At 38.6% G+C, this 13702-nt stretch overlaps 1 protein-coding gene across 1 annotated transcript; it reads left to right on the plus strand.

The window, feature by feature from the left end:
- Positions 1 to 236: 236 nt before the first annotated feature.
- Positions 237 to 12422, plus strand: LOC132313324 (mitochondrial succinate-fumarate transporter 1). The gene is made up of 3 exons (XM_059812038.1): positions 237 to 871; positions 10167 to 10703; positions 11860 to 12422. Exons 1-2 carry the CDS (start codon positions 467 to 469, stop codon positions 10701 to 10703), a joined length of 942 nt encoding a protein of 313 aa, XP_059668021.1. The 5' UTR covers positions 237 to 466; the 3' UTR covers positions 11860 to 12422.
- The last annotated feature ends 1280 nt before the right edge of the window (positions 12423 to 13702 follow it).

Genomic DNA, 13702 nt, shown 5'->3' on the forward strand with positions numbered 1-13702 from the left:
CCTTTTTGAGTCAAACTTTAATTTTTTTTCTTTTCAAAATTTTCTCATTTTTCTTTTCATTTTAAATATGTTGTTAACTATTTATCATTCTTAAACTAGTCATTAACATATTATTTTGAATAGTTTTAAACAACAATTCAATAGAAGCCTAATCACATTAGAGGACTTACTTCGTGTAGGTTGGTTTGTTTTAATATTTGATTAAAAAAAAAAAAAATGCCCAAGCGTAACAAGTGCAGAATTTTCGCGTGCAGAGAACTTTTCCCCAAAAGACGATTCGCATTTTAACACCTCCGTCTCCATTTCCTCGCTGTAACGGTTCGAGGAGGAGCAGGAGAAGGAGAAGAACCAGCACCCCACCAAAAAAAAAAAAAAAAATCAACGCCGTCCTCTCCTTCTTCTCCTTCCACCCCAGTACCCAAATCAAGAACAGCTCTAACTTCACAAATTGGGTCCCAAATCATCAATGGCCGAGAAAAATGAGAACCCAAATCATCTCCACAAGACTTCAATTCCACCGTACATGAAAGCAATCTCGGGCTCAATCGGAGGGGTAGTGGAAGCCTGTTGTCTACAGCCGATCGACGTCATAAAAACCCGGTTACAGCTCGACCGGTCCGGTTCCTACAAGGGAATTATCCACTGCGGCACCACCGTGGTGCGCACCGAAGGGGTGCGGGCTCTTTGGAAGGGTCTGACACCGTTTGCGACGCACTTGACTCTGAAATATACGCTTCGAATGGGATCGAATGCGGTGTTTCAGGGAATGTTCAAGGACTCGCAGACAGGGAAGATCAGTAACTATGGGAGGGTTCTTTCCGGTTTCGGAGCGGGTGTTCTTGAAGCTCTTGTTATTGTCACGCCTTTTGAGGTCAGCGCATATATAAATTGTGATTTAGAATTGATACATTTTGTCATTGTTTATCCCTGCATTATAGTTTTCCCATTTGTAGTTGCTGAGCCTGACGGGACAGCTTCTAACAAATTTGAATTTTGATGTGCATTTGCTATGGTTTTTGTTTTCAATATGCTTTGTTTATAAGAAGCAACATTCTGAATTAAGGGATTTTATAAGATTGGGAGGTGCAATATGATACACTTTTTCCCTAAGTTGTCCCCTATTAAACGAAAATTTATCAGAATCTAAATTTTTAAGCATTACCTCCTTTTAGTGGAGAGATCCACCAAGAGAAGTGGAACGAAGTTACATCAGATTGACTATATAAAATAAAATAAAAAGAGAGAGAGAGAGATGATTGCTCTTACGGCTCCAGTATCATATATCATAATATGTAGAATAGAAAGATATCTAATCTGCAAGATTGCAACAAATTTAGATTTTTTTTTTTTTTTTTTTGGGTGAAGTACAGTATATTTACTAAAAATACCAAGGAAGTGCAATCCATGAACAAGTAAGATATATATGTGAGACAAAAAACAACAAAAACCTAGGCTCCCTCTGAAAATTTTGAATCATCTATCAAGAAGTCTACTTTGGAAGGCACCCTAGGTCACCACATGCTCTTCCAATTGGTACCTCAGTGTTTATTTCCACAAAGCACCCTGTAGTGAGAATGCAAGATTTTACCTCTAACTTTTCATTACTTAGTCTTGCATGTCTAAGAATTAGCTCTCTCTCTCTCTCTCTCTCTCCACAAATAAGTACCCTAATAATACAGCTCAAAAGACTTATCAACTGCTTTTAGCTACAATCATATGCTGCTCTAAACTTATTGCACAAGAGTTAGAAAAAGTCACCAACAACTAAGTGATGATCGCATCTTAGGCCGAGGTGATTATGGTACAATTTACAAAGGTGATATTGTAGATCAACACGTGGTTGCAATCAAGAAGTCACGAATAATGGATAAGAGCCAAATTGAGTTGTTCATCAATGAAAATGTGGTAAAACTCTTGGGATGTTGTTTGGAGACCGACGTCCCTCAATTGGTTTGTGAATATGTCGCTAGTGGTACCCTCTTCGACCATATCCATAGCAAAGGTGGAATCTCAATATCTAGGGACAAACGTTTAAGAATAGTTGTGGAACCGGTGGGTGCCCTTACATGTCTTCACTCAGCAACTTCAATGCCAATCATCCACAAATTGTCAAGTCTGCCAACATATTATTATATGAAGTTATGAACATTACACTACAAAAACATCAGACTTTGGCGCGTCGAGGTTGGTTCCATTGGACCAAACTCAAGTGACTACACTAGTTCAAGGGACATTGGGATATTTAGATCCTCAATACTTTCATAAAAGCCAGTTGACAGGAAAAAAAAAAAAAAAAAAAATCCCACGTTTATAGTTTTGGAGTGATTATTCCGGAATTATTGACTGGAAAAAAACTGTTAAGCATGGAGAGAACCCAAGAAGAAAGAAATTTAGCCACATATTTCATTCTGCCGATGAAGCAGAACCGATTGTTCCAATTTCTTGAGGCTCGAGTTGTAAGAAAAGGGACATTGGAGCAGCTTCAATTGGTTGCTGAGCTTGTGAAGAAATGCCTTAACATGACTAGTGAAGAAAGGCCTATCACGAGGGAAGTGGCAATGGAACTAGAGGCTTTGAGGATCACTAGACATCCATGGGTTCATCAACAAAGCCATGAAGAGAATGTGGGCTTAGTGAGTCAAGAACCAGATCTGTACACAGTGCAAATGAGCCTTTATAGTACTGATTATAGGGAATCATTTGGACAATATAGTTTGGATAGTCATTTGATGCCTAATACAAATAGCCCCTGCTGATAGATAATTCACTTGTAACAAGGTCATGAAGTTCTTGTATTCAATTTTTTCTTTTTGGGTTTTCTATTTTCTTATTTCTTTTCTATTTCCATTTTTTATATTTGATATTATTTTTTAAATGATGATTCTGGTAAGACCTTCACTTAATAAATTTTCTTTCAATCATCGGGTTCATGCAATAAGATCATTAATTGTTCTAATGTTTTGACTTTGCATGACAGTAGCCTACGTAGAACAATGTTGATGATTGAGTTCTGGATCACTGAAAGTCTGAAACAGGGCAGGAAGAACCCCACATATGCAATCATTTCTTTCCTCCCACAATTACTAAGGCATAGCTTGTTAGTAGCCAAAAATCAGCAAAGATGATCAATCATCTGGAAGGATAAACCACATAAATTTTGGATATGAGTCTAGAAAATAAAGAACAAATGAGAGTGGATTTAGGGTCTTAAATACACAATAAGCAGACATTAGGAGATAACACTTGGTCCAGATCACCCAGATGCTCTGACTGGAGTTTGAAAAGTTTCAAGAAGTGAATCTGCTCACATTTCAAACTCTACAACTAACTCGACAATTCTTTTCTTTTCAATACAATGTTAGTTGCCAAAAAGAAAAAAAAATACAATATTAGTTTGTGTTTTTGTACAAAGATTCTGTTCTAGTTATTGGAAGACTTCAACACATACTGGAGTTTGAAAAGTTTCAAGAAGTGAATCTGCTCAAATTTCAAACTCTATAACTATCTTGACAATTCTTTTCTTTTCAATACAATGTTAGTTGCAAAAAAAAAAAAAAAAAAATACAATATTCGTTTGGTGTTTTTGTTCAAAGATTTTGTTCTAGTTATTGGAAGACTTCAACACGTACTTGTTAGAAATTAAATCCAGACATCTCAATATTTTGAGGATGTTTACCTTATTTTTGGAAGCACCGAATCAGCAGTTTGGATTTGGAATTGAAAGAAATTTAGTTAAAATTTTGAACTAAATTTCTTCCAAGAGGTCTTCAGTTTGCGTAGGCGGCTATCTCCTTTCAGATTTGAAAATATGTGGCTTTGTGTTGAACGCATTCTGGATTGTGTTTGACTCTGGTGGGATGGGTTTGGGGTGGTTGGTACCCCAAGTCATATACTCGCAGGAAACTTGCGCCTTTTGAAGGAAAGTCTCAAGATTTAGAACAAAGAGGTCTTCGGGAATCTTGTTTGGAGGAAGAATCGGGTCTTTTCTGAGATTGCGAAGATTGACCGGATGGAGGGTCAGGAGGTCCTGGTGGATTCCTTGAAGGCCAGAAGGGTGGAGTGTCAGGCGGAGTTTGCTGAGATTGCTGTTTTGGAGGATATTTCGTGGAGGCAAAAATCTCGAGCTTTATGGCTTAAGGAGGGCGACAAGAACACGAAGTTTTTCCACAGATTGGCCAATGCCCACAAATTGGCCAATGCCCATAGAAGGGGCAATCATATTGGGAGGATTCGGGTGGAAGGGGAGATTTTGTTCAAGGAGGAGGATGTCTGCAAAGGTATTGCTGAGTACTATGTGAAGTTGTTCACAGAGTTGGCGGGGTGGAGACCTTTGCTTGAGGGGTTTCAGTTTAACTCTATCTCTAGTGAGGAGTTCTTGGGACTGGAGGAGCCTTTTTCTGAAGAGGAAGTTTTGGTTGCTTTGAAGAGCTGTAACGGGGATAAAGCCTTAGGTCCAGATGGGTTCACCACGAGATTCCTTTTGGAGTGCTGGGAGGTGGCTAAAAGGAAGGTGATGGGTACTTTTCATGCTTTCCACGCCTAAGGGTCTTTTGAGAAGAGCTTGAATGTCACCTTCATTGCCCTTATTCCCGGGAGGGGGGGGGGGGGGGGGGGGGGGGTTGTTCGGGACTTTCACCCCATTACTTTGGTGGGGTGCATTTACAAGCTGATTGCCAAGTCCTTGCTTTTAGGCTGAGGAAAATGTTGGATGGGGTGATTTCTGACTCTCAAAATGCCTTTGTAGGAGGCCGTCAGATTTTGGATTTAGTTTTCATTGCTAGCGAGTGTGTGGACTCCAGATTGCGTAGTGGGGAACCGGGCGTTTTGTGTAAGTTGGATATTGAGAAGGCGTATGACCACGTGAGTTGGAGTTTCCTTCTCTACCTGATGGAGAGGATAGGGTTTGGTGTGCGGTGGAGGAAATTGATTCATTTTTGCATTTCTAGTGCTCGTTTCTCTATTCTAGTGAATGGAGTTCCGACGGGTTTTTTCTCTAGCTCGAGTGGCCTGAGGCAGGGAGATCCGCTTTCCCCTTTCTTGTTTCTCCTTATGATGGAGGCCCTCAGTTGGTTGATAAGGAGGGTTGGGTTTTCTGAGAGAGGGTTCTGGCTGGGTAGGGATGCCGCTAGTCAGTTGGAGATCTCTCACTTGGTGTTTGCAGATGATATGCTTGTGCTTTGTGATACGGAGCTTAAGTATTTGAGATGTGTTTTGATCTGGTTCCAAGTTGTTTCCGGCCTTAAGGTGAATATTGGCAAGAGTGTGTTGGTGTCGGTTGGGGAGGTAAATCGCTGTGTTTGCTGACATTCTTGGATGTTGTACTGGCCCTTTCCATATCTCTTATTTAGGGCTGCCCCTGGGAGCTCCTTCGAGGTGTGTGGGGGTTTAGGATCCAGTTGTGGATAGGTTTGAGAGGAGGCTGGCGGGATGGAAGAAGCAGTATCTTTCCAAGAAGAGGGGGGAGTTTAAGTATCACCTGGTTCGGTGGGAGCAAGTCTGCAGGCGGATTCGTAATTGAGGGTTGGGTCTTCGAAGATTGGTGCCTTTCAATAAAGCTCTCCTTGGGAAATGGCTGTGGAGGTTTAGGGTGGAAAGACATTGGCTTTGGCGGAGGGTCGTTGTGAGTAGATATGGGGAATGCATAGGAGGGTGGTGCTCTCTTGAGGTGCGTGGTCTGAGGGGTGTGGGGGTCTGGAAGTGTATTCGGAAGGGCTAGGCTGATTTTTCCATTCATGTTCGTTTTAGACTCAGGAATGGTAGAAGGATCAGTTTTTGGGAGAATGTTTGGTGTGGGGATCTTTTTCTTGCTCTCGCTTTCCCACGGCTCTTCAAGATTGCTACGGATAGACAGGACAGGGTGGTCGACTGTTATCATTTTGATAGCGGGAGATTGGTTTGTGATGTTCGATTCAGGCGTCTTTTACAGGATTGGGAGGTTGAGGATGCCACTCGGCTGTATCGGTAGGGTGTCATGGCTAGAGACTCTGATTGTTGGATTTGGGCTTCCAACTCGCAAGGTCGCTTTGATGTTCGTTCCTTTTTCAGGTGTCTTATAGTGAAACCTGGAGGGACTTTCCCATGGAAGTCTGTTTGGCGCTCTAAGGCTCCTCTTAAGGTGGCTTTCTTTGCTTGGACCACTGTTTTGGGTAAGATTTTAACCTAGGTCAATTTGAGAAGGAGAAATTAGGTGGTGGTCAATCGGTGCTATATGTGTCTTCGGGATGAGAAGACAGTGGATCATCTTCTTTTGCATTGCACCATGGCCAAGGATTGTTGGGACTTGATGCTTGGCTTGTTTGGGATCCATTGGGTCATGCCTCATTCCTCTAGAAGGCTGGTTGAGGCTTGGAGAGGGTGTTCTGTGGGGGACCATATTCATGATGCTTGGAGGGCTACGCCTCTTTGTGTGTGGTGGTGCATCTGGCTGGAGAGGAATAGGATATATTTTGATGGCAAGGAGAGGCCTATTTCTTTTCTTAAGTTCTCTATTGTTTCCACTCTTTTTTGTTGGGTTTTCAGTAGAGATTATAGATCTTTAGAGGATATTGTTGTTTTCTTGGTCTCTTTGAAGGCTTAAAGTCCCTTTTTTGGCCTTATGTTGTTCTTTTGGGATGCGTTCCCTCTTTGAGCGCTTTCTATGATATTTTTACTTATAAAAAAAAAAACTAAATTTCCTCCAATCCCAAATCCAAAGTGCCGATTTGGTGCTCCCAAATGCAACATTAAAGTAATTCAATCCCATGAATTTTTTTTTACATGATAGGAGGTCATCTCTTCTGTTTGTATACATCAGTTGAAAGCCATTAATGGAAAGCTCAAAGCGAGTGTTAACTGACAAATTTTGAGCTTTTCTACTTATATGGAACATTGACTTGTGCAAGAAAACAATATTATTAGATCATTTTTATATAGAAAGTCCATGTACAAACATGAAAAATTGTAGCATAGGAATGACAGAAGATTGAGAAAAAAAAAAAAAAAAAGTAGAGGTGAAAGTACAAGAACTCCGTGACGTTATTACAAGTGACCTAATTATATATCAACGGGAGGTGCTATTAGACGGCTATCTAAACTGTTTTGTTCAGCGCAGTCCCCATATAATTAGTATATGGGCCTATGGCCCTGTGTTTGGGTCTGATTCTTCACTAATTAAGCCCACATCATCTTCATCGCTTTGGTGATGAACCCATGGATGTTTAGTGAGTTTCCTTAAACCTTCTAGCTCCATTGCCACATCCTTCATTATAGGCCTCTCTTCACCTGCCAAGTTAAGACATTTCTTCACAAGCTCAGCAACTGTTTGAAGCTGCTCTGAAGTCCCTTCCCTTCGCACTTGAGGCTCAAGAATTTGGAAAAGACGGTTTTGCTTCATGGGCTTAGTGAAATATGTAGCCAAATTTCTTTCTACTTAGGTTCTCTCTGTACACATACAGGGTTTTGTCGAGTTATGAGTGCTGCAAGAACCACTCCAAAGTTGTAAACATCACTTTTTTCAGTTAATTGACACATATGGAAGTATTCAGGATATAGATACCCCAACGTCCCTTCCCTTGAACTAGCGTAGTTACTTGAGTTTGATCCAATGGTACCAACCTCAACGCACCAAATTTGATATTTTTGCAGTGTAGTTTTCATCTAATTGTATGTTGGTCGAGTTAACATCCCTGTTAATGATGGGCACTGAAGCTGCCGAGTGAAGATATGCAAGTGCACTAGCAGTTTCCACGCCTATTCTTAAACAATTGTCCCAAGATAACCAAGACATTTCACTTTTGTTGATGATATTGCTGAAGATACGACTAGAGACATATTCATAAACCAGTTGAGTTACTTCAGTTTCCAAACAACATCCCAAGAGCTTCACCACATTTCTATGGTTAATTTGTGAATGACGAACTCATTGATGAATTGCTTATCCATTGTTCGAGACTTCTTAATCGCAACTACACGTTGGTAAGCTAAAACACCTTTGTAAACGGTACCATAACCCCTCAACCCTATGATGCAATCTTCTTAATCGCATACCTAAGATGTATCATGTTCAAATGGACCATGGTGATTACAACCAATAACCCTAGTACTCTATCCATCAAAGATTTTCATCAATCTGATTTTTCACAGACAGTAGTTATAATAAATTAATAATCCATGCTTTATAAACACTAAATATAATAATGTGTTCTCTATAACAGTTAACGGACACATTTTTACAAAAAAAAACTATCCAAACCATTTGTGTATGAAGCAAATCAAGCCTGGAAAAAACCTTTGATACTATATGAAGTTGAGGTATATATATATTTTTTTTGATAAGTAAAAGTTGAGGTATATATACAAAGGGTAATCAATACTTGACTTTGTTATATGGGCAAAGCAAAGTATATTTGCTCCATATAACAAATTATATCCAGTTGGAACAATAACCAACTATTACAATAGTTTAAGGCTGTCAAAAATATTGCAACTTTAAGTACTAATATCATTGTAATATATACGACTAGCCAGTGTACTAGCTGATTGCATTTTGTTGTAAGTTAATTCTATTTGATAAAAGATTGATAGACAACAAACAGACCTTGGCATCCTGGACTGAGATAAGGATTACCCTCATAACCGATTTTGCAGGTGCAACGGTATCCTCCATCACCACTAGTGTTGGAATCATTACATTGACTATTCTGTTGGCAGACTAAGGTGTTGGATTTTTGGGCTTTGTTGCAACTATGATTCCCAATCACCCAGTAGAGCACCAATGGAACACCATCAATGATCCTGTCCTCCACCAGTTTTATCTGGTAAGTCTGAGAGACCGTTCCTCGTGAAGCTGTCTTGCTCACCGACGAAGGCGTAGCCACAAGGGTTGAAAGAGGAGATCTTGATGTGGTCATGAATGATATGGTGGTTTGGCAACAACCAGTTCCAGTACATTCCCCACTAGGCATGTCCCCATTTTTGGAACTGGAGGACACACACCCACTGTTGATATCAGGCCTGTCTAACACTGATGAATATATCAAACCAGGGTCATCACACCCAACAACTGTGAAGTTATTTGCTGTGTGTGAGAATGTGAATGGAGTATTATTCTCGTTCACGTTTATAAATTCTTCTTTTTCGTGGATCAATGCACCTGATTGATTGTAGCACGCGACGGCCAGTTTGTTCTTCATGCACACAGATGTTTGAGATATATCTGGACCTGAAGACTGCCTGCAGCTACGAAGGGTTTGGGAGGGTTGTAAAAAGTGCTGCAGTTGATATCAAACAATTGGTGTATGGAACAACCCATACCAATGCCAAATGGGTATGGGACTGTGAGGTATCATATATCATAATATGTAGAATAGAAAGATATCTAATCTTCAAAACTGCAAGTGATCTAGAAAGAGAAGTACAATATATTCACTAAAAATATCAAGGAAGTGGAATCCATGAAAAAGCAGGATATTATATAAGACAAAAAACAACAAAAACCTAGTCTACCTCTGAAAGGCTCGAATCATCAATGAAGAAGTCTACCTTGGAACCCTAGCTCACCACATGTTCTTCCAATTGAAACCTCACTGTTTCCACTTTCCACAAAGCACCCTGAAGTGAGATTGTAAGATTTTACCTCAAACTTTCCATTACCTAGTCTTCCATATCTAAGAATTCCCTCTCTTTCCCCCACCCACACACACAACCCACATACACCCACACCACAAATAGTACCATAATACAACTCAAAAAACTCATCAACTGCTTCCAGCTAAAATCATATGCTGCTGTAAAGAACTTGGGATCCTACATGTCACTTCCCTGAGAAAGCTGGGGTAGTAAGCAATACAAGTTCCTTATTAGAATTAAAACTGAAAAGGTTGGGAGACACCTCTCTAGGAGGGGCATCTGCACATCAGGTGTCCTGACAAAACTGCACCCTATGTTTTTTTTTTTTTTTTCCTAGTTGGTACTCACACACACGTCTCTCCTATGTTCATAGCCCACAACCAAAGCATTCCCGTGAAGTCTCTGCACTGATGCAAGGATATTGCTAAAGTTGTATTGGGATGAGATATTACTTTACTACATGCTAATGATTAGGAAAATTGCACACATATACATTCTTTATTTGTAAAATTCAAGAAAATGGGGATCACTAGAAGTTAAATCAAATTTTGATTGTGCAGGTGGTAAAAATCAGGCTGCAGCAACAAAAAGGACTGAGTCCCGAGCTTTTAAAATACAAGGGACCTGTTCACTGTGCTCGTTTGATCATCCGTGAAGAAGGCCTCCTTGGGCTCTGGGCAGGGGCTGCCCCAACCGTCATGCGCAATGGGACAAACCAGGCTGCCATGTTTACAGCGAAGAATGCTTTTGACAGGATCCTGTGGAAGAAACAAGAGGGTGACAGGAAAGTCCTCCAACCATGGCAGTCTATGATATCTGGATTTCTTGCTGGAACAGTTGGTCCGGTGTGCACTGGCCCCTTTGATGTTGTAAAAACAAGGCTGATGGCTCAGAGCCGATCTGCGGGCGAGTTGAAGTACAAAGGCATGGTCCATGCTATCACAACAATATATGCAGAGGAAGGGTTGCTTGCCTTGTGGAAGGGACTGCTGCCCCGGCTAATGAGGATCCCACCTGGCCAGGCCATCATGTGGGCTGTGGCTGACCAAGTGACTGGGTTCTATGAGAAGAGATATATACATAATGCACCCTTATAGGTATTATGCTGTTTTGCTTATTTTAGATTTTGATTTGATTGCAAGCTTAAACTCACAAGTCCAATTTGATCTCAATTTTGTAAGCATTTGAACACCCTCAAAAGTCAAAAGACCAGGCCAAGAAGCCACTATGGGGGGCTCAGCACATAGCCAACTTATGGGGGCTTTCATGTGTTTTGAGTTGCTTATTTGAGTCTAAATCAGATTTTTATTGATCAGTTTTTTTTTTTTTTTTTTGGGACAAGCCTTATTGTTTAGTGTTTCCCTGTTTCTCAATCATTTTTTAGTTCTACTTTGAAGTATTTTGAACTTGTACAACTATTTTAAAAGCAATGTGCTTTTAAGTGAGTTTATGTGACCAAAGTAAGTGCGGGGCAGTTTTCTCTTGTTCATTTTTTTTTTTTTTTTTTTTTTTTTTGTGATATATATTTCCTTTTTTGTTTTTTGTTAGACAATCAATAGCCCTTAGATTAGATTCAGATAAATGGCTGAGATTAAACTTTTGTAGGGCATTTTCAGTATGGTATAAAGGATTATTCCAACTTCTTGTGATAAAATTTCAGCTTGCTATGGTAGTCCTCAGTCCTCTCTCTCTATATCTTCACTACAATGTGGGTGTTTAAAAGTTTTTCACTTATCTACCCATAAGTTAGCAACTTAATTGTATTTGTTCTGTTATTTATTTATTTTCTCTCGATACATGATTTGAGAACTAGTATAGAGAAGGATTTCCTGTTGTGCGGCAGTTCTTCCATACCAACTAAGGTAACCTTTGCACGCTTCGGTTACCTTTTGGGGGGCCTACATTCCATAGAAACTGTCAACCTAAGACTGTCTCTTGGCTGTAGGTCTGACACAAGGAATTCTAGCTCTTTCTGAGTGGTGTCTTAGTCTTACTGATTGCTCAGGCTGTGTATAACCTTACGAGGTTAGGATGTAGATATGGAGCTAGCTCTATCTGAGGAATTTCATTTGGAATTCATGTGTATGTGTCGTAACAATTAAAGGAATTTTGGGTTGTGGAAGTAGTTGTCAATCCTGTTAGGAAATTTGGTTCATTCTCATGCTCAAGTTAGTTCAGTCATTTTAACCTTTTACTTTAAAATTCATTCTAGGAGTGCTATTTTCTTCATTTGGTATTTTGATCAATTTCTAGGTTTTTGCTTTCACAACCTGAAGACACTTGGAAGGTTTGCTTCTGTTTGCTACCAAAGCCACTCTATGGTTAAAGCAGCTTCCACATTCACAAGGCTACTAAGCTTGGGTGTCAGAAGGGAAAAAAACAAAAAACAAAAAACATTTTGTTGACAGAGAAGCAGAGAAAAGTAACCTGCAGGGACTCGAGAAGTTGCATGGATGATACAAAGGCACAAATCCGTCCTTATGAGGTATATGATGCCTCGGGTTGGAATTTTTGCATGTTCTTACGCACCTTGCATACTGCTAATTTACGGTGATTTTATTGGAAGTCAAGTTAGCAGTTTTTTAGGATTTTCTCGTCTTTTACAAATGTATGTATCCTTTTTGCATTGTTGTTATAGAACAAAAACTACATGTATTGGAAAGCATGTTAGCCTATGATGGAAGAATTGATTTTCAAGCACTTTAATTTCCTCATTTAATGACAAATAAAATGGTTGTCAATTTGTAGCAATAAGATGCTATTAAATATTTGACGTTCTCTACCTCAATTATTACAATCGTAAGTGATCTTTAATACACTTTTCCTAATCAGTTTTTTCCGAATTTTTTTTAAATCACCAATGAACAGTATTAGTTCAAAACTTCAAATAGTATGAGTTCTCCTCCTTGAGTGAAAGATGTATGCAAGTATTATTAGAGACAACAGGTATGAGCTTCAACCCAGAGAAAGAACATACACACACACACACACACACATATATATATATATATATATATATATATGTATGTGTAAGTAAGTATATTCAAATCAACTTGGCCCTGTTTGGAGAAAATGTCAAAATGATTAGGGAAATTTATTACATAAACCAAAACTTTGAGGGAGGTAAGTGGTATTCTAAAACATAAGAGCGGTACATATGAAATATTAACAAACTTCAAGGTAAGTGAGTGAAATTTAGCCAAAAAAATATCATAAACTGTCAGACTTATATAAAATGTATGTCAAAAAACAAAAATTATGTAACCTGCCGTTAGTACATGGAATATGAATTATGCAAGTGTGTTGTATGTGGAAAAAAGAAAATTACTTAGGAGAAATCTCTATTTTTTTTATTTTTTTTATTTTTTTTTGAGAATCTTTAAAATTGTCATTTTATAGATTTCAATTCGTTTCTGACTATCAATCAAACACTATGATAATGGTGAGAAGAAATATATTTTACATCCTAAGCGAAGCAGGATTTTAGTTTAGGGGTACAGTGTTAAGAAAAAAAATATATTTAAAGTAGTAGAAGGGAAAATAAAAAAGAAAAAAAGAAAAAGGACAACTTAAAAAGGAAAAAATTAAAATTTAATTTAACAAGGAAAATTTAACTCTTTTTTAAGGAATTTGAAGAGTAAATTAGGAAAAAAAATAGAAAAATAAGAGATAATTTTAAAAATTAATAATTTTAGAGGCGTTATATAAAAAATTCCATTTATATACATATAAAATATAAAATAAAAAAAATTATCATATGTGTAGTGGGCGGGCATGGGGCAAGTGGCTTGGACATACACTGGCCTGTTAGTAAATAGAATATGAATTATAAATGTCTTGTATGTGGAAAAAAGAAAATTTGAAAAAAAAAAAAAAAAAAAAAAAAAAAAAAAAAGTATAACTGCTATTAATAAAAAGCGTGGTTCGTTGCAAGTTTTTGTAAAAGTTTAAAGTCCGTTTGTTGCAAAATTATTCGTATTAGAGGTAATTTGAAATATGTGAAAATTCAGGGGGTCCTAAATAAATATTAATAAAAAATAAACATAGTAGGATGAATTAAAAACCCTAAAGAGACTCTCTGATGCGGACCCTATTT

The sequence above is a fragment of the Cornus florida genome, unplaced genomic scaffold (assembly GCF_030987335.1).
Source record: "Cornus florida cultivar Cherokee Brave unplaced genomic scaffold, ASM3098733v1 CherokeeBrave_3.0.0_Hap2_Chr06, whole genome shotgun sequence".
NCBI classification, from domain to species: Eukaryota; Viridiplantae; Streptophyta; class Magnoliopsida; order Cornales; family Cornaceae; genus Cornus; species Cornus florida.